At 33.0% G+C, this 18,479-nt stretch overlaps 1 protein-coding gene across 1 annotated transcript in view; it reads left to right on the top strand.

Moving 5' to 3' along the window:
- Nucleotides 1-18,479, top strand: part of DNAAF5 (dynein axonemal assembly factor 5) — a 62,516-nt gene that overhangs the window by 21,326 nt on the left and 22,711 nt on the right. Inside the window, exons 5-7 of the mRNA XM_031941555.1 lie at nucleotides 3,714-3,946; nucleotides 12,369-12,581; nucleotides 16,759-16,902. Coding sequence (XP_031797415.1) covers nucleotides 3,714-3,946; nucleotides 12,369-12,581; nucleotides 16,759-16,902 — 590 coding nt within the window. The remainder of the gene's footprint in view (nucleotides 1-3,713; nucleotides 3,947-12,368; nucleotides 12,582-16,758; nucleotides 16,903-18,479) is intronic.

The raw sequence follows: 18,479 nt of genomic DNA, 5'->3' as shown, positions 1-18,479 counted from the left end.
ACTAAAGTGTTTGACATAAAGAAGTCTTTTATATAGTAGGGATGTCCTGTATTATATTGTCTTAAAATATTAAGTGAAAAGGTATGAAATGGGATAGAAAGAGGAGTAAAAGAGAGTCAGTTCCATTAAAAACAATGTTGTAAGTGGTTGTTTGACCAAATGATATTGTAGCAAGTTTCATAAAAGACTTTAAGGTAGTTTTTGTGGTTATTCAATTGTCTCCAACTCTTGGTGACCCCATTTGAGATTGTCTTGGCAAAGATACTGGAGTGGTTTTTTGTTTCCTGCTCTAGCTCATTTTACCAATGAGGAAACTGAGGCAACAAGTGATCTGTCTGCTCAGAGTCACACAATTAGTGGGTATCTGAGGTTCCATTTGATTATGGAAGCCCCCTGCTAGTACCTGCTGGGGATCTAATTCTGACCAGCAGAATAGATCCTTTCACGTAAGAGGAGGATAATTATACAAGGAGAGTGAAAGGCAATTGCATTCTCTAACCTCTCTCCTCTTCCCTCTTGCCTCGATTTTATTCCCAATCCACAAGCAGTATCTGCTGTCTGTAAAGGTTGATTTGCAGTTCCTTCAAGTGTATTATAATTCACAGCTGGACTTGCGCAATTTGGTGTGGTCCTTAACACCATTTGAATTCAGGTCTTCCTGATTTCAGGCCTGGCACTCTGTGCACTATGGGACCATCTAGCTGTTAAGATGGTTTTTAGTTATACTATATTATTGTTATATTGAAGATGTATAATGATTTGATTGACCTTATTTAGATATTTGTATACAACATATTTTGGAAGAATTTTTAGACATATTTTTGATAATCTCTTGTATTTTTGATTTTACAGTTGTTAATTATATCTCTATGCATTTATTGTCCCTATTGTATAGTAAAGAAATTGAAGCATGGGGAAGCCATTCTCCCAAAGGTACACTGAGTCATTTTAGAGGAATGACTATGATTTTGAGTTTCTATAATGTTCAATTCAGTTTAGCAACCATGAGTTTCTACTTAGTTGGAAGTATTAATGTCTTAAATTATTAACTTTGATTCTGAGATTCCACTATCATTAAGTTGGGGAGGAAAAGAGATTGTCTCACAATTCTTTATAATTTTTAATCAAAATTTGTGGTCATTTTGTGATGAGAAAAAGCAGGGACTAGGAATAGAAAAGTAAATTCATTTTTGCTTTTGTCTTGAGCCAAAATTTGAATTTTGATCTTCAGGACTGAGAGGTAATACCATTTTATTGCTTATTAACATTGTTTTCTTCTCCCACCTATATTAGGTTTTAGTTTATAGTTAAGAGATGAACGTTGACGTGACACTCTTTGGTTCCCTTTTGAATATCCCATTTTTTCAACTTTGAGCCTCAATTATGTTTTGTGTCAAGCATTGCCTTTGTAACATCAATTATTTCTCCTACTTATCATACACTTTTAGAAGTTAAGCTGTTAACCATTTTATTTTGATTCTGTAGCAAAAATAAACCATAGGTGTTAACTTTATAAATATTTGCATCACTCTTATCTCGTTACTTAAGGTTGAATAAATCTTTTAATGTAATTGTCAATTGTATTCCTTAAAAGCTTAACCAGTACCATTGTTCCCTTTGTACAATTTTGCCGACTTTTGCCTCCTTAAATTGCCTTTTTTTTTTTAAAATGCATTTTGCTTGCTAAAGTACTGCAATTATGTTTTCAAAGAAAAGATTAATAGGTGATTGCTGAGCTTTCTGGGCACCTGACCTGGTAGTTTTGGACTATAGTCCCAAGAAGTTAATAATTGCTTTAGACCTGAGGGTAGATTCATATTGTTTACCTTTCCTGCCAAATTGCATCCGACTTTTTTTTAAAGCTACTATGTAATAATGAAAAGGCCTGAACTTAAGGTTCTTTTCCCATAATTTAAAAAAAGAGAACAATAGTCTTATTCTCTCTAAAACTGAAATAAATTCAGTTCCTCTTCTTTATATAATGGACCCCAAAAGATTTTGCCTCCCTATCTTTTCCTACTTGAAAACTAATGAACTGAACAGCGCAACCACCTTGTGCTTTGATCTCCTAATGACAGCCATAACAGGTCACTAGAAAAGTGAAGACTGATGAATGTTCACTGCCTACAGAACAATTGAATGACTTTCCATTGAGCAACAACAATCATTGCCTTAGGATACAGGTGCAGACAGTTTATTGTAGAAAGAAAAACAATTTTGACAGTAGGTAGCTAGAGGGGTAAAATGTCTGAATTTAAACATCTGAAATGAAGGAACTATTGAAAGGGAGGGGTCTAAAAGAATCCTTTATAAATTTATGCCTGTGGTCACATAGGATTCCACTCCATATTTATCTTTGTAGAAAGGTTTTTTTTAATGGTCTTTTGCCATTTGTTGTTACTTTTTTATAGTTCTAAATGGTTTTCTTCTGCAAATTAAAATTGGACCATGATTTAGTATAGAGAATTTTTAAGTTTCTTATATAGATTTTGTAGTTCCAAAACTATATTTAAGATATGTGTGACAGTATAGCATTTTCACTCTTTTTGTTATTTTGCTTGCATATTGTTCATTATCAGTTTTTTTCCTTTTGATCTGATTTTTCTTGTGTAGCAAGAAAATCACATAAATATATATATACATATATCGGATTTAACATATTTTTAACATGTTTAACATATATTGCATTATTGGTCCCTAGAAGAAAGGGGGGGAGGGGAGGAAATTTGGAGCCCGAGGTTCTGCAAGAGTCAATGTTGAAAAATTATTCGTGCTCTTTTGAAAGTAAAAAGCTTTAATAACTTAAAAAATTATATGTGTGAGTATCTGTATGTGTGTACAGACATTTACATAAGATAGTTTGGGACAGATAGAGAAATGAAATAGGTTACATCGAGTCAAATTGGTTTTCAAAAAAAAATCACTTGTAAACTTTTTTTTAAAAAATTCAATCTGCTGTCTTTTGTTATCTAAGCACAGGTTGATACTTCTTGTTGGGCAAAGGCAAATAGTGGATTAAAAAATGGCAATAAATTTATTTAAACAATAAATAAAATATGTCATTCCAAAGAAATTACATTATTGTAAGAATAAATAGTAAAAGTAGGAAGGGGGAAATCATTAGGAAATGTTGCTTTTTAAGAGAACATGCTCCTTAAAAGTTAATGGTTTATTGTTATAGTTACCATTTAAAAAAAATGCTTGGTTTTTTATGACATTGAAAGGCAACTTGTATGTTCAGCACCATATTAATTAATATATCTTTATAATCTTACTTAAAATCATCAGGAAAAAATTGCATATATTCCTCTTAAAGCAAAATTTGTCCTTTTGAATTGGTCATACATAATTATAAGGAAACCCATTAATGAGGACATACAAGTTAAGACAGAATTTTTCTTGTTTTCATCATTTCCATTAGTTTTTAATTATCCTGTTCAAGTACTCACTATCCATGTTTCTAAAAGTTGTGATTTTTCTTTATTGAGAAGCAACAAATATCAGACAACAAGCATTTGCTGTGTTCCAGGCACTATACTAGATTTTAGCATAAGATGATTAAAGAAGAAGTGGCATTGCCTATAAATCTTATTTCCTATATTGTAAATCTTAAAAAACTATTGTATTGTTTTCCCTGAATTTAGTTTGTGAACAAAGTTTTTTTAATTACAGGGTTTTTTTGTTTTTTTGTTTTGTTTTCTTTTTTCCTCCAGTGATTCGCCCAGGATTGGGATGTCGAGAACTTGTTTTCAGAAACCTCTCCAAAATTCTCCCAGCCATCTGTAATGATATAACAGACTGGGTTGTGGGAAATAGAGTAAAATCAGCTCAGCTTCTGGCTGTCTTGTTACTCCATGCAGAAGATCATATTACACAGCACTTAGAAATAGTGCTCAGAACCCTTTACCAGGCATGCTCAGATGACGAAAAGTCTGTGGTTAGCAATGTAAGTTAAATTTTTTAACATACTTTTACTTAAACATAAAAATAAATTTGATCCCTCTAATCAATTATTTTTTAGAATGTGTTTATTTTAGCTATTTACTAATATTCTTTTTTTTAAGACAACATTTATTGACAGTGATTATAAACCAATTATCTGATAAGACGAATCTGTATCCAGTCATTGTTCTACATGGAATTTGAGACAGTGAAGATTAATTCAAAGCACATCACAGTTTCACAATTAAAATTAACTTAAGTATATATTAACAATGATTATTTTCCCTCCCTTCTCCTGTGCTTTCAACAGTTTCATCTGGTAATTAGTACATAATTTTGTGAGTCTGAAAGATAAAAGTGAACCCCAAATGAGACAGTTTTCTTTCTTGATAAACCATTTTGGTAGAGTACTTAGTAAAGTTGAACATTGGAGTACTATATGGATTTCAACTATGCATTATATTTCTGTCCTCCTTTTCCAGTATTTTTTTTAGTATTTCTAAAGTTGATAATATTAATGGAGTCCTGCCTATGATAGTTTTGAAACATCTGTCATATAAGAAAATTTATAAAAACTACAATTTAAATTATTGACTGTAGTTTAGCTGTCACTATACATTATATCATCTAACCTAAAACCATGTTCTCTATACTGGGGTTTCTGACCTTATAGTTGAACATTTAGAACCAGTTAGCTCAATTAGAACAGTGTACTGATGGGGACTTATGGACCAGTTGGTTTTTCCTCCATTCATAGTCATAGTTAGCCTCTGACTTTGGCTAGCCAATTTACAAATTTGTACAGTTGTTTTTTTAAAAAATATCGGATATTAAAAAAAAATAGCAACATGACATTATAAATGAATTAGTAAAAATCTATCAATTACAGGGAGAAAATAGCATAATATTATGCTATGCTAATAATTAGTTAGCAAAATGTCTGTTAAATGCCCACCATGTGCCTTTTGCTATATGTTGGGGATACAAAAAAACAAAGAACAGTTCATATCCTCAAGGAGCTCACTATTTAATGGGGAAGTGCAATTAAAATGAAATTATTATTATTATTTTTTATTTAATAGCCTTTTATTTACAGGTTATATGCATGGGTAACTTTACAGCATTAACAATTGCCAAACCTCTTGTTCCAATTTTTCACCTCTTACCCCCCACCCCCTCCCTTAGATGGCAGGATGACGAGTAGATGTTAAATACATTAAAATATAAATTAGATACACAATAAGTATACATGACCAAAACGTTATTTTGCTGTATAAAAAGAATCAGACTCTGAAATGTTGTACAATTACCTTGTAAAGGAAATCAAAAATGCAGGTGGGCATAAATATAGGGATTGGGAATTCAATGTAATGGTTTTTAGTCATCTCCCAGAGTTCTTTCTCTGGGCGTAGCTGGTTCAGTTCATTACGGCTCCACTGGAAATGATTTGGTTGATCTTGTTGCTGAGGATGGCCAGGTCCATCAGAACTGGTCATTATATAGTATTGTTGTTGAAGTATATAATGATCTCCTGGTCCTGCTCATAAAATGAAAATTATTTGATTTTACTTCATCTCTAGTTTATATCAGTAAATGCATATTTCTAAGTACACAGATCAGTAGCTATCTTTAAAGTGGCGTTAATGCAGTTCAAAAGATGTTCTTGTAACTTAGCATTTAAAGTTTTCTAGAGAATTGATATAGTACGTGACATGCTCATGTTCATGCATCTAGTATGTCAGAGACAAGAATCAAAAATAGATCTTCTTGACTCCAAAGTTAACCTTCTATCTACTGTGCTGTGTAACCTTCCCATATCTCATGGGATATAACATGCTTATATAATAATATAAAGTACAATATGATGTAATCAAAGTAGAGAACCAGACAGAATCCCAAGGAAGATTTGAAGGAGAGAATATTTTCAGCTGAGATCTGAAGTAAAAGATAAAGGACTTGAGCCAAACCATGAAGGAGAAAAAGTATTTAAAAAGGTAGAATAATAGAGTGCCATATATATATTCTTGATCACTTATGCAAGGGCAACTTTAGGGAAGATAGATTATAGTTTAACTGATAGTACAAGTACAAGTACAACTGACAAGAAATAGAAGAAGGGGAAATAAGAGTCTTAAAGAAGTTGCTCAAGACTTTTACACTTTATTAAGAAAATTGAAGCTATTTATCATGGGCTTTCTTTTTTTCATCTCAGAATCCTTTGACATCCTGGTTTCTCTCCTTTTTTCCAATCTCTGATAATGCAGAGAACCTCCTTGACAAGGCCAAACTCTATACATTTGTTTTTAATCCTATATTCCAACAGATTGCCTTATCAATTATCTCTTTTCCCTATCTATTTGCTTGTTTCCTAATACCTTTAAACATGCCTAGGTTTGTTTTTGGTTTTGGTTTTTTAATCACATCCCTTAGGCCCTACCATTCTTTCAAATTATCATGCTATGTTTTTCTTACCTTCTTTCAGCAAAAAATATCATTTATTTCTTATAATGTCACTCCTCAGACCTTTATCAAATGATAAAGGCTTCTTAGCTCATCATTCAACTCAAACTTTTTTCAAAATTACCTTTTAAGGTTGCCAATCTAGTCATCTTTTCTGAGTCTTTATTCATCTTGACCTTTTGGCTTCAATTGACACTTTTATTTTTCATTCAGCAAAAAAAACAACTTCTCATGTTCCTACCTCCTCCTGTACAATAATTTAGAAGAAAAACAAAACTTAATGCAAAACATAGTCAAAACAAATTTTCTCATTAACCATGTCCAAGAAAACTTGTTTCATTTTTCAATCCAAAGTTTATCATCTTCCTATGAGGAAGCAGGTTGCTTGTCATTGAACTGATGAGAGAGTTCCTAATTTTTTTAGTTTTTTTTCCAACTCTATTGTCATTATATAAATTTTCCACCTGATTATATTCACTTTATTCTGCATCAGTTTGTACAAGGCTTCCCAAAATCTCAGAATCCTCCTCCATCATTTCTTACCACACAGTATTGTTCAGTTACATTTATATACCACAACTTGTTCATCTCTTTCCCAATTGGTGGACACCACCTCAGATTCTCTTTCATTACCATCTGAATCAAAATGTCCATTCATCGCTGGTCTTTTCATCGTGAATGTTTGAAAATCATCTTTCATTCAATGTCTGCAAATAATCAATTTTGCTGGGTACATGATTTTTGTTGTATTCCTAACTCCTTTGCTCTCTGGAATATCATGTTCTAAGCCCTCAGGTCCTTTAATATAGAAGCTGCTAAATCTTGTTATCCTGACTGTGGCGCTTCCCTAGTGTCTCTAGGTGAAGAGGTCTAGAAGCCAACAGTACCACTGCTAACACTGGGACCAGGGTCGGAGCCAGCATAGCTTGTACTGGAATTGTGCTGGGGCTCCCACCCTGACCTTTTCTGCTGACTTTCCAAGTCCTTTTTGATGTCTTGGTGCTGAGAGGTCTGGAAGTTACCAATATTGCCTCTGATTCAGAGGTCAGTGCTGCTTTGTTAGAGCTGGGTCAGGGATTATGCTGGTGCAACCTGCAGGGACTGTATGCTGGACACCCACCCTGATAACTGTTTTTGAGATTCCAAATTGCCTTCAGCTGGAAAATGTTCTACTCCTTCTTTTGGGATATTCTGGGGAGAGTTTGGGTGAGTTCCTGCCTTTACTCCACCATGTTGGCTCTGCTTCCTGTCTCTCCTATTTTTGTATATTAATTGACTTTTCTTAGAACCAATTCCTCACTTAGTTCCTTCCCTCTGAATCCCACTCCCCCACTTCTCCCATTTCCTAGCACCTCTGATATTTTTATGAGGAATGCTTGGAAGACTTGTATTTTTTTAAAAGTCTATTGATAATCATTTGTGCTAGATAAATTCTTCTTCCTGGTAAGCCTGTATCATTTGCCTTCTAGAATTTAGTATCCCAAGATACTTGGAATGTATCCTTGAGAGTGATCACTGCTTAATTTTTACTGTTTAGTTCCAACTGTGACTCCTCACTTATTTAAATTCCTTTTTTCCTAACATTTGCAGTACTTAATTTTTTCCTGTACAAAGAAGCTCTGCGTTTGGTCATGATGTTCCTGGAAATTTTCATGTTGGTTTGTTTCAGGAAATGATTATTGGATTCTTGTTATTTCTTCTTTGCCCTCTGAGAGTTCTAAGATATTTGGGTAGGTTTTTTTCCAAGATTTCTTGAAATAAGATACCTGAACTCTTTTTTTCCCTTTATCTTGGTATGCAGAAATTTTTTTCTCTATGATCTTTTTTTCCAGGTCAATTGCTTTTGCTATCATTTATCTTAAATTTTCTTTGTTTTTAATATTTCTTGTAGTCTCTTGGAATCATTAGTTTCTATTTGGTTCATTTTAATTTTCAGGCTTCTTGTTTGTACCAAGCTGTTAATTTTCTTTCCAGTTCTTCCATAGTTTTCATTTATTTTTCAATTTTGTTTCTCAAGTGCTCTCATTCCACTTATAAAAACTTTTTTTTTAAACTCTTCATCTCTTGTTTCATCTCCTCCAAGACTTCTAGTTGAGTTTGGGCTCAGGCTGTGTTTTTCCTGAGACTTTGCTTATAGAAGTTTTGGAGTCATTCTCCTATGGATTTGTGTCTTGAGGTTTCTTGCCATCATAATAGCTCTTTTTTATGGATTTCTTTTTGTTTGCACATTCTTCCACCCTATTTCATGACTTTTGACTTGATGTTAGAATTGGACTCTACTATATTTCTAGAGGGAATGTTTAGGTTGGTCCTGTTCTTTTTTGAGGTATTTATTGAGTGTTATGTTAGTCCAGGATCTCAGTGACTGACTGGGGAATCTGCAAGATATCAAGACTCCTGAAGTAGTCTCATTCAGAACAAGACTGCTCCCCTTCTGGTCTTAGCTCTACAGGTTCCCCATCTAGGCTTTGGTCTGGACAGTCGTATATTATTACTGCTGTATTCCTTCTTCTATCAATCAGCTGGAAAGCTCTGTTGGTTTAGAGAGACAGATTCATAGGCTTCTCTTGGGTCTGAGATTTCTACCCTCGTTATTCCTCTGCAGTCTGGGCTATATCTTGGACAGACATCCTGCTTTGCTCCTAGGATTTGAGCTATATCCCTGTTACTTGTTTGAGAATTTCCTTCTTTCTCAGTACATGGGTTCCCTACCTAGGAACATCATCCTGTGTTTAAGTTTTCATATATTTTATTCATTCATTTCATTAAAAAAATTTTTTTTTGTTTCAATTTCCCTTGCTTCCTGCTTTCCCTTTCACACTCTCTTCCTGCCTTCCCTCCATCCATTGAGAAGATAAGCAATGTGATATCAATTATACATGTGAAGTAATGCAAAATGTATTTCCATATTAGCCTTGTTGTAAAACAGTAAAAAGCAAGAAATATAAAGTGAAAAAAGTGTTCTTTAATCTGTATTCAGAGTTCATTAATTCTCGAGGTAAGATAGCATTTTTCATTATGGGTCCTATGGAATTATTGTAGATCATGTTGATCAGAGTAGCTGTTTTTTTACATTTGATAGTCATTACGATATTGCTTTTACCATGTACAGTGTTCTTTTCATACTGCTGATTTCATTTTGTATCAGTTCATATGTCTTTCCAGTTTTTTCTGATGCAATCATGCTCAGTAATATCCCTTCACAGCCATATACGACAACTTGTTCAGCCTTTTCCCAGTTGATGGACAGCCCCTCAATTTTCAACTCTTTACCACTGGGTCCCCTTCTTTATTCTCTTGTCTTTGATTGGAAACTGATTAGTAGGGCAACTGAGCTACTAGGTGGCATCTGTCCCCACTGCAGTACCCCATTATGGATCTGATGGTGTTTTCACCATCAGGTGGTATAGGTCTGAGACCTCCTTTTATTCTGTTGTACAACCTCTCCCTAGGAATTGAAGGACTCCCGATGCCAGTTGGATTCTTGTCCAACTATAGCTTTAGTAGCCACAGGGTTGTGCTGATCTGGGCTGGAAAAATGACTCACTATAATGTTTTCTGGATTTTCGTATTCAGTCTGGTACATTTTCTAGGTTTGTTTGAAACAAACTCAGCTGTACTATTTCCTACTATTCCACCTTCTTGACCCCACCTTCTCTTTGGTTTTTCATATAACTCTCTTGATTTTCCTTCTATCTGTTTTCATTCATTTTTCTTTGCTATTTTATCATCTGTATCATGCCTTCTAACTGTAAATGTTCTGTAAGATTTCGTCTTAGCCCTTTTCTTTCTTTCTTTCTCTTCTTTCCTTTCTGCCTTCCTCCCTTTTTCCTTCTTCCTTTCCTTCCTTTCTTCCATCCATCTATCTGTCTTTCTGTTTATCTGTCTTTACTTTTTTCTTGTTTCCCCTCCCACCCCTTAGGTCTTTTTTCTGTCCTTATGGTCTCTTTCGTGGTAATCTCATCAGCTCCCATGGCTTTGATTATCCTAGTGTATTTATTAATAGCTTACTTATATGCCAAGTGCTGGAGTAGGAAGTAAGGATTAAAAAACAAAAGCACACTAGTTTGTAGCCTTACGCTATTTATATTCTAATGGTGAAAATAACATGTACATAGGGATGTAAAAAACAAAGCAAATGCTAGGTAACCTTGGAGAAGAGATACTAAAAGAGGAGGGAAACAGGAAAAGTTTCATACAAAAGGAAGCTCTGGAGCAGAATCCTGAAGGAAATCGGGGAGAACATTCCAAAATTAGGGAATACAGTACAAAGGCATGTAAATGGGAAATGGAATGACATAGTTGAGTAACAAATAGGTCAGTGTGGCTAGATCATAGTGTGCATGGAGTAATGTATAAGAAGACTGGGAACAGAAGATGGTGGAAGGGTGTGAAAAACTTTAAATTTCACATAGGAACATTTCTTTAGCAGCTGTATAGAAGATGAAGTAGAGGAAGGAGAGACTTGATTGAAGGAGAGCAACTATGACTTATTGCAATGAGATGGTTCCTTTGAGAGATAATGAAGGCCTGAACTACGCTATAATGGCTCTCTGAGTAGAGGAAAAAAGGATATAATAAAATGAGAGATATTTGGAGTCAAAAACATCAAGTTTCCGTAATTAATTGGATATGTGAAGTAATGAAGAATCAAGGATAATATCAAAGCTGTGAACTTTGGTGACTAGATGGGTGATAGTCCACTGGATAGTTACCAGAAAGTTCAGAAGAGGGTTGGAGAAAAAGTTAATAAGCTTTTTTTTGGACACGAAGAGTTTGAGTTGCTTATAGGATGTTCAGTTTGAAATGCCCACTAGATAACTGTTGGTTCAGGACTGGAACCAGAGGGAAAGACTAGGGGTAGATAGATAAATCTATAAAAAAACAGAATAGAGATGAAGAATTGAACTTATGAAGTGAGGGAGTTAGAAAGAGAAGGGAAAAGAGATCTTGGGACAGAATGTTGAGAAACCCCCCTCAGTTAAATGTGCTTGGCATGGATTATAGCCTGATTCTGCAAGGTTTTTTTGTTTTGTTTTGTTTTGTTTTGTTTTTTCCTAGTAAAAATAGTTAACTTTCTATTAAGATTATATATATATATATATATATATATATACACACTCCATTTATTATCTTTTTTCTGAAAAATTCTGATAGATGACCATTCATTATGTGAAAATTTTTGTTTCTTTTCTGGTATAATTTCCTGTTTTTTTAGCAGGAATATTGGTCTTTATTCTCTCTAGTTTAATTTGTTTTCTAAAAGACTGAGTATGCTTTTGGTATTCAGTAAGTCTTAACTGTTAGGTTATGCAGCTTGGAAAGGAGTTCCATTTGCATCATTTCCATGTGAAGCAAGTGAATCAAGACCTCCCAAAAGTCATAGGAGAAAACTACTACAACACTAATTCTTGGTTATTATTTTTTAATCTCAGTTATGCTCACCAAGAGACAATGTGTTTTACCATGCTACCAAAGGTTTCATTTGGAATTCTAATTAAAAAACTATCTTGACAGCAATACAAAGATAAGAGAAAAATTGGGTGATTATAAAATAAGCTGTTTCTAGTCATTCACATATTACTTCAAAAGTTGAAGGGAAGAAGAGAAATAAACTCTAAATCCAGGACATATAATTTAGATTTATACTACCCTAAAAATTATATATTTTATTGCTATGAATTAAACTTTTTGTAAAAATTATCTGATGTTGAGAAAAAACTTACTTGTCTTGTGAGCTTTATATTTGCGTGACAGAAAGATTTTTTTTTTTGTATATATGTATATTATCAGTACTTGATGAGTAGAAACAGTAGAAGGCAATTGGTTTAGCATTTCAAATGTGCAGGATTAAAGCAGACAGAAATCATTCAAGAGCAGGAAAGGAAAACCCATGGATATGTTATTTGTTCTTTGTGTTTTCAAAATAATCCTTTTAGTTTTTACATATTTGGTTTCTCTTACAGTGTATAAAATCAGCAGAGTTGATTGGAACATTTGTCAACCCTGAAGTCTTTCTGAAATTAATCTTGCCAGCACTGAAAAAATCACTTCGTCCATCTTGTTTGATGGTCCTGGCTGCAGTTATTAGAGGCTGTTCAAGACAATCCCTTAAACCTCATCTAAATAGCATTGCCAGCTACTTGTCACAGACACAGATTTGTCAAGGATCTGAAGATGTAAGAATATTTACAAAATGGGAATATTCAGAGTTAAGCATTTGGCGAGAAGCATTTGGTGTTGCTATACATTTTGTCAATATCAAACTATGACTATTGGAATATTTTGGTATTCACAATGCATCTATATTAGGCCATCAATTCTCTGATGTTATTGAGCTTTTCATTGTCATGAGATACTTTTTCACCAGAGACAGAGTGGTATCTTAGACAAAACAACAGATTTGAAGTTAGATCTGGTTTTTGAATTTATAGTTTTGATTAGTATTGCCCAGTGATCATAGACAAATCACTTTTCTAAAACTCATTTTCTGCACCTATTAAAGGGGGTACTAATTCTTGTACCACCTATCTTACCAAATTGTTGGGGAGAATCCTTATTAAAAAAAAAATATATATATATATATATATATATAGTTATTAAAATGTGACCTACTTTTATTGATATATTGAAAATTCCATATCAGTTTAAAATCTATTCTGATTTTAAACTGATTTCTTCAACATAAAATCTAATTCTCTCTCATAAGAATCTATGTGGTACATATACAAGAACTGAAGATTTGTAATCAGAATCTGGGTTTGAATCCTGACTCTGTTACTCTCAGTATTATTTGGGACATTATCTTTCTTATCCTTTAGTTTTCTTGTTTAAATCACTATAGTAGGCACTGGGATCCAGAGATAAAACTAAGGTAGTCTCTGCTCTTAATGAGCAACTCCTTTATCTCCACAAAATCAATATGAAAGAGTTAGGGATTTACTTCTTTATTTACAATCTACAGATGAAAAAACTTATACCAAAAAAATCTCAAAATTACATAGCACCATAGCCATAACTAAACTCTAATTTGGACCATTGCTGTAAACTTAGATAACAGATCTTTCCTCTATTCCAAATTGTCATTCCAAATTGTATTTAATGTAAGTTAACCAATTAACTAATACTTTTGCATTTTTCATTATCTGATTTAAGATGCCACCCTAATGAAGTGTTTAAAATGATCAAGCCTGACAAATTAATCTTTTGTTATAAAATTTGCATGTGTTATGATCTGGTTAATTTTAAATTATATCATTAATATATTATAACCAGAGTTAAAACAATTTAGGTCATAGGTAATTTTTAGTTGCTTTTAATTGGAAAAATTGCTGTTTTTGTTACAGAATGATACACTTATTACCTGAAAATATATGCGTAGGATCAGTTTTATAATATGCCTTGGCCATGTCAATTTACAGTATGACTCATCAGCTTATCCCTTATATGTTAAGATTATGCCATAAGAATTTGGCATTTGCACCTGATTAGAAATCCAGTGTTGTTTTGAGACTTTGTTGACAGCTGCTGGATAAAAAGTAGGCATTAAATAATTCAAGGTACCATAGTAGGAGACAAATTCTTGCTGATTTTGTCATTAGATGATGGCCACCAAATCTGTTAACCATTATCAATTTCTGAAACGTTAATACTAGAATACATTTTTAACATTTTTGTTAAACATGGAAAAGATTCTATTTCAGCTATGTAATGCTATTGTATGAATTATTAATTTTTCAATTTTTCTCAGACAGCTTGGCCTGAACATAGTCTAAGTACGCCCAGAAAAATCACATGATCTCACTTTATTGTTTGTGGATTGTTTATATTGTTTGTTTGGTTGGTTTTAATCCTTTGATTCTCTTGCCTACAAACTCTTGCCCTTTATAAAATATTCTGAAAGCATACAATTTATAAGTCTCCCAGGCATCAAAAAGATACATATGCCTTGCATACAAAAAACTTTTTATCAGGAAAAATGTACTTTCTATGTGTTGGTCCCCACCAGATTTAATCACTTACTCAGAAATAATAATCCTCAGAGTTAGAGAGCATGTTCTGTCTTCAAATCTAATGGTTTTTCCACAAAAAAAAAAATTTTCCAGACATTTTTTCTCTTTTTAAAATTTTTTTTTCCACTTAGAAGTATTTTATTTCTTCCAGTAATTTTAGAGACCTTTCAAAAAGTGCTCATTCAAAAAATGCAGTTGTTTAAAGTTAACTCCTCAGAATTACTTTGATTTTGTCACTTTATTGTGAAATTTGTTTTTGATAACATGCTCCCAAGAAACATTAAGGAGACTAGGGGGCTCTTACCATAGACAGATTTCTAATGCATTTAAATGAAATTTAATATTTTAAATGGAAAAAAAAGAAGACAGTTCAAATCTCTACCTTGATCCAAAGCAGTACTGATTCAAAACTAGAGCAAAGGCCCAAGCATTTTATAATGAGTTTGATTTTTTTTTTTTTAATGAAAACAGTGCTGCTAAAAAGTTAATTTAATTATTTCATAAAAGTGAAGAAAAATGTTTTAGATAAAACTGAAAATAACTCACATATAAAAACATAATTCATAGAGGTACAATTTAAATTGAGTGCTCATTTAAAGGGGAATACCTCCTTTATTGTTGGCTGCAAGTCTTAAGTTTTAGTAAAAAAGCAGTTTCCCAAGGGTCTTGAGCCAAGTCCTGCACCTGGAGCTTAACTGAAAGAAAGGAACTTGATCCTTTTCTTTGCAATGTTTGTTTAGTAACAGGTAAGTGAAATAAGGAAATATGTATGATAACTTAAATGTCTATTCCATTTTTCCATTACTCCATAAACAAATAGGGTTTGTTTTTTCTTTTTAAAATATTTACCATTACTATATTGTTAAAATCTCTTCCTATGTACACAGATATCAAATGTACAAGTTTAAGATAATTTTGTATATATCATATAATCAATATATAGGGTAGTATTCCTCTTATAATTTTTTTCCTTGAAAGATATTAAAAATTCCCTGACTAAAATTTTATTACAACTAAGAAAAACTATAATTTTATTTTAAAATCTATAATCATTTTTACCCAAAAGATTTTACTATATCAGTTTCATTTTCATATGTTCACCTGTTGAAATCTCACATATATTTTTATTTGTGTGTGTACATGTATCATAATAGACATAGTATATGTGTGTATATGTATTTCATAAACCTTGATTTTTGTATATGTAATTAGGCAATATAACTAGAGTAATACAGGCTTCTACTTTGAAAAAAATTGGATTTATTAACTCTTGTTTATAATTTGATACCCATTCAAGTAAGTACTTATGTCTGGACCTCAAAATCATTATTCTGAGATGAAAGGAAACCAGGCAAAGTATTTGTAGGCAAATCATAACTCAAATAAAAGGAGGAAAATAAAATTTTAAATAAAGAACAAAAGCATGCTCACATGCTTGGGTCTTTGGCTGGTAGATCCAGATCCAAACCTACAGCCAGCCTCAGAGTTCCCTGTTCCATCCATCCAGGTCTGTTTTATTGATTGTTTAAGGTTGATATTCCATCCAGACCCTGGCCCAGTTGTTGTGTATAGCAGTAATTTGATGTGGGCTGTCAGCAATGATTTATTAGTGTTTAATGTGGGATGCTTTCAAGGAAAGAAATGGACAAAGCAAATTTTTGTGCCCTACTAGATTTTTAAATTTAATCATCATGATTATTATTGTTATTTTGAAAGCAGATAAGCAGCATAGTAGATAGAATACCAGATATTAAATCAAAAAGTTTGAATCCTGCTTCAGACACTTACTAGCCATGTGACTTCTGGCAAGCTACCTTCTATCAGCTTTAGTTTCTTTATCTGAGTATATTATAGCATCTACTTCACAATACTGTTGGGTGGATCAAATCAAATGAGATAATATATTTAAAAAGCTTTTTGAACCTTAAAGCACTATATACATGGCAGCGATTAAAATTTTTAAAATAGAATTCTAGAGCAAACTCTTATTACCTAGTCTCATTTTATGGAGGAAAAAAATGGTCCTTCATAAACTTTAGTAATTTACTCAAAGATAAAAAGCTGAAACTTAGAATCCAGACATCCCAAATCTTAGCTCAGGAGTTTTTCCACCCCACTGTTCTGTATTGCCCTTCAATTAATCAATAGCATTTTTTGAACCATAATAATAATAATAATAATGATAATCCTAAAGTCATAGGATTTTAAACTGGAAAGGGACCTTTCAACTGATATAATTTCCTCATTTTACTGATGATTGTGATTTGTACAAAATCATATAGCTTAAACTAATCTGTCATAAAATTTTAAATGATTAATTGTATTACTTGCACATTTTCTATAGAGCCATTATATGGAGCAATTGCTTTGTTGTGTACAAGCATTAATTCAGGTGGGTCAGGAAGATTGCAAAGAATCAAGTTTGCAACTCATGGAAGTTTTGGTGACAGTTATGGCAGTCGCAGGTGCCGCAGGCCTTCATGATAAGGTGAGTTTAATTGAGAACTCCCTTCTTCCTTCTTGACAAGATGAAGCTTACTACTAGAAAGATGATTATTTCTCCAAATGAAATGGAACTATCTTCTATAAATCTTTCCTGATCTTGAGTTTCAAGCCTCAGGCACACATGACTCAAACTGACTAGCAAACATTAAAGAATTTAGAACATTTGGAATGAGTCACTCACGATGTGGCCTTAGGGTATACATAGAATTTTATATAGCCTCCAACTGCCAATTTATTTTAGTATCTAAGAGTGAAGACAAAATTAAATTGGAGTCTTAATTTTGGAATCTTTGGCAAAAGAAGCATGCAAAAAAATCTGCTATAAACTTTATTCTGTGCATTTAAATTTTCATTAAAGAAAAAGTACTTACATTTGTGGCTAAATGTCAAGAGTGGAAAAATGATACTATTATTTTCCTACTCAATTGTGATCCAATTTTACTAAGTAATTTTTTCTCCATTGTTTATATGGATGCATAGATATACACACACACACTCACTAACCTCTGAACTTCCTCCAGACTTTCACTTCTGTCAGAATTGAAAGGATTTACTGGAATAATATGTCATTTTCCCTGTTTTAATCATATGCTGTTTTCAGGCTGAAAAGAATGTTTTCTTTGCTGTTTTCTCTATTTCCTGATTGACCTTAGGCAATTTTTCTCTGAAATTTAGTTCTGCTATTAGCATGACAAAGTGAGCACCTTCTCAAAGACTTTAGAAGCCCTGGTGTGCCTTACCTGAAGCTTTGTATTTTAGGAATCTCATTGCATCCTCTCACCTGTTTGGTACCTGTTTAAACTTTGGTTCATTTCTGTTTTTACAAACACTCTTCCTAAAGGGCATATATCTTAGGAGACAGGTTGTCACTGATAGGGCCATAAATACTGGCAAAAGATAGGCCCTTGAAATATATGGTGCCTAGCAGCAATAGAAAAGGAAGTTGAACCGCCGTCAAATTAAGAAGCAGGTTTTGAAAAACAGACTGGGAGAGGCCACCAAGGAGTTATCATAAGAATGACTTGAATACTTCCTAATATTTTTAAGCCCTGAGGAAAAAGAGGAAAAGGTACAAGTTAAAAGGAGGCCTATTTTATCAACTGGACATCTTTAATTCATTGCCCTTGGCTTTAGAAACTGGTTAAAGTCCTTTATTACTTTAGAGTCCAGGAAGAGGTGAAAGAACTGAATAAAGGAAAAAAAATCAATTTGGTGAATCTGTTGTTTAATGTTACTCAGGTGAAGAATTTTTAATATATGGTATGGGTCGTTTGGTTTCAAGCTTTTTTTAGTGGTGGGAAGAAGTTTGTGCCCACATCCTTCAAAAATGATAATTTCTTTTCTGTAGTTCTATGTTCCAAATTCCGAGTGACAATGCTGCATTATACAGTACTGTCCCACAAAGTATTTTGAATTTGTGTAGAATTACCTTCTTGACTTTTTTATTCTTTCTTGAAACAGGAAAAACATTTCAGGCATCATTATTTCTAGTCTTTCCTTTTCCCCACTTTCTAGTTAATCAAGAAAAAGAAAGAATGAATTAAATAAGTCTTTTATAAC

Source organism: Sarcophilus harrisii, chromosome 1 (genome assembly GCF_902635505.1).
Source record: "Sarcophilus harrisii chromosome 1, mSarHar1.11, whole genome shotgun sequence".
Taxonomy (NCBI): domain Eukaryota; kingdom Metazoa; phylum Chordata; class Mammalia; order Dasyuromorphia; family Dasyuridae; genus Sarcophilus; species Sarcophilus harrisii.
The sequence above is the reverse complement of the archived record's forward strand: the minus strand, read 5'-3'. Positions and strand labels throughout refer to the sequence as shown.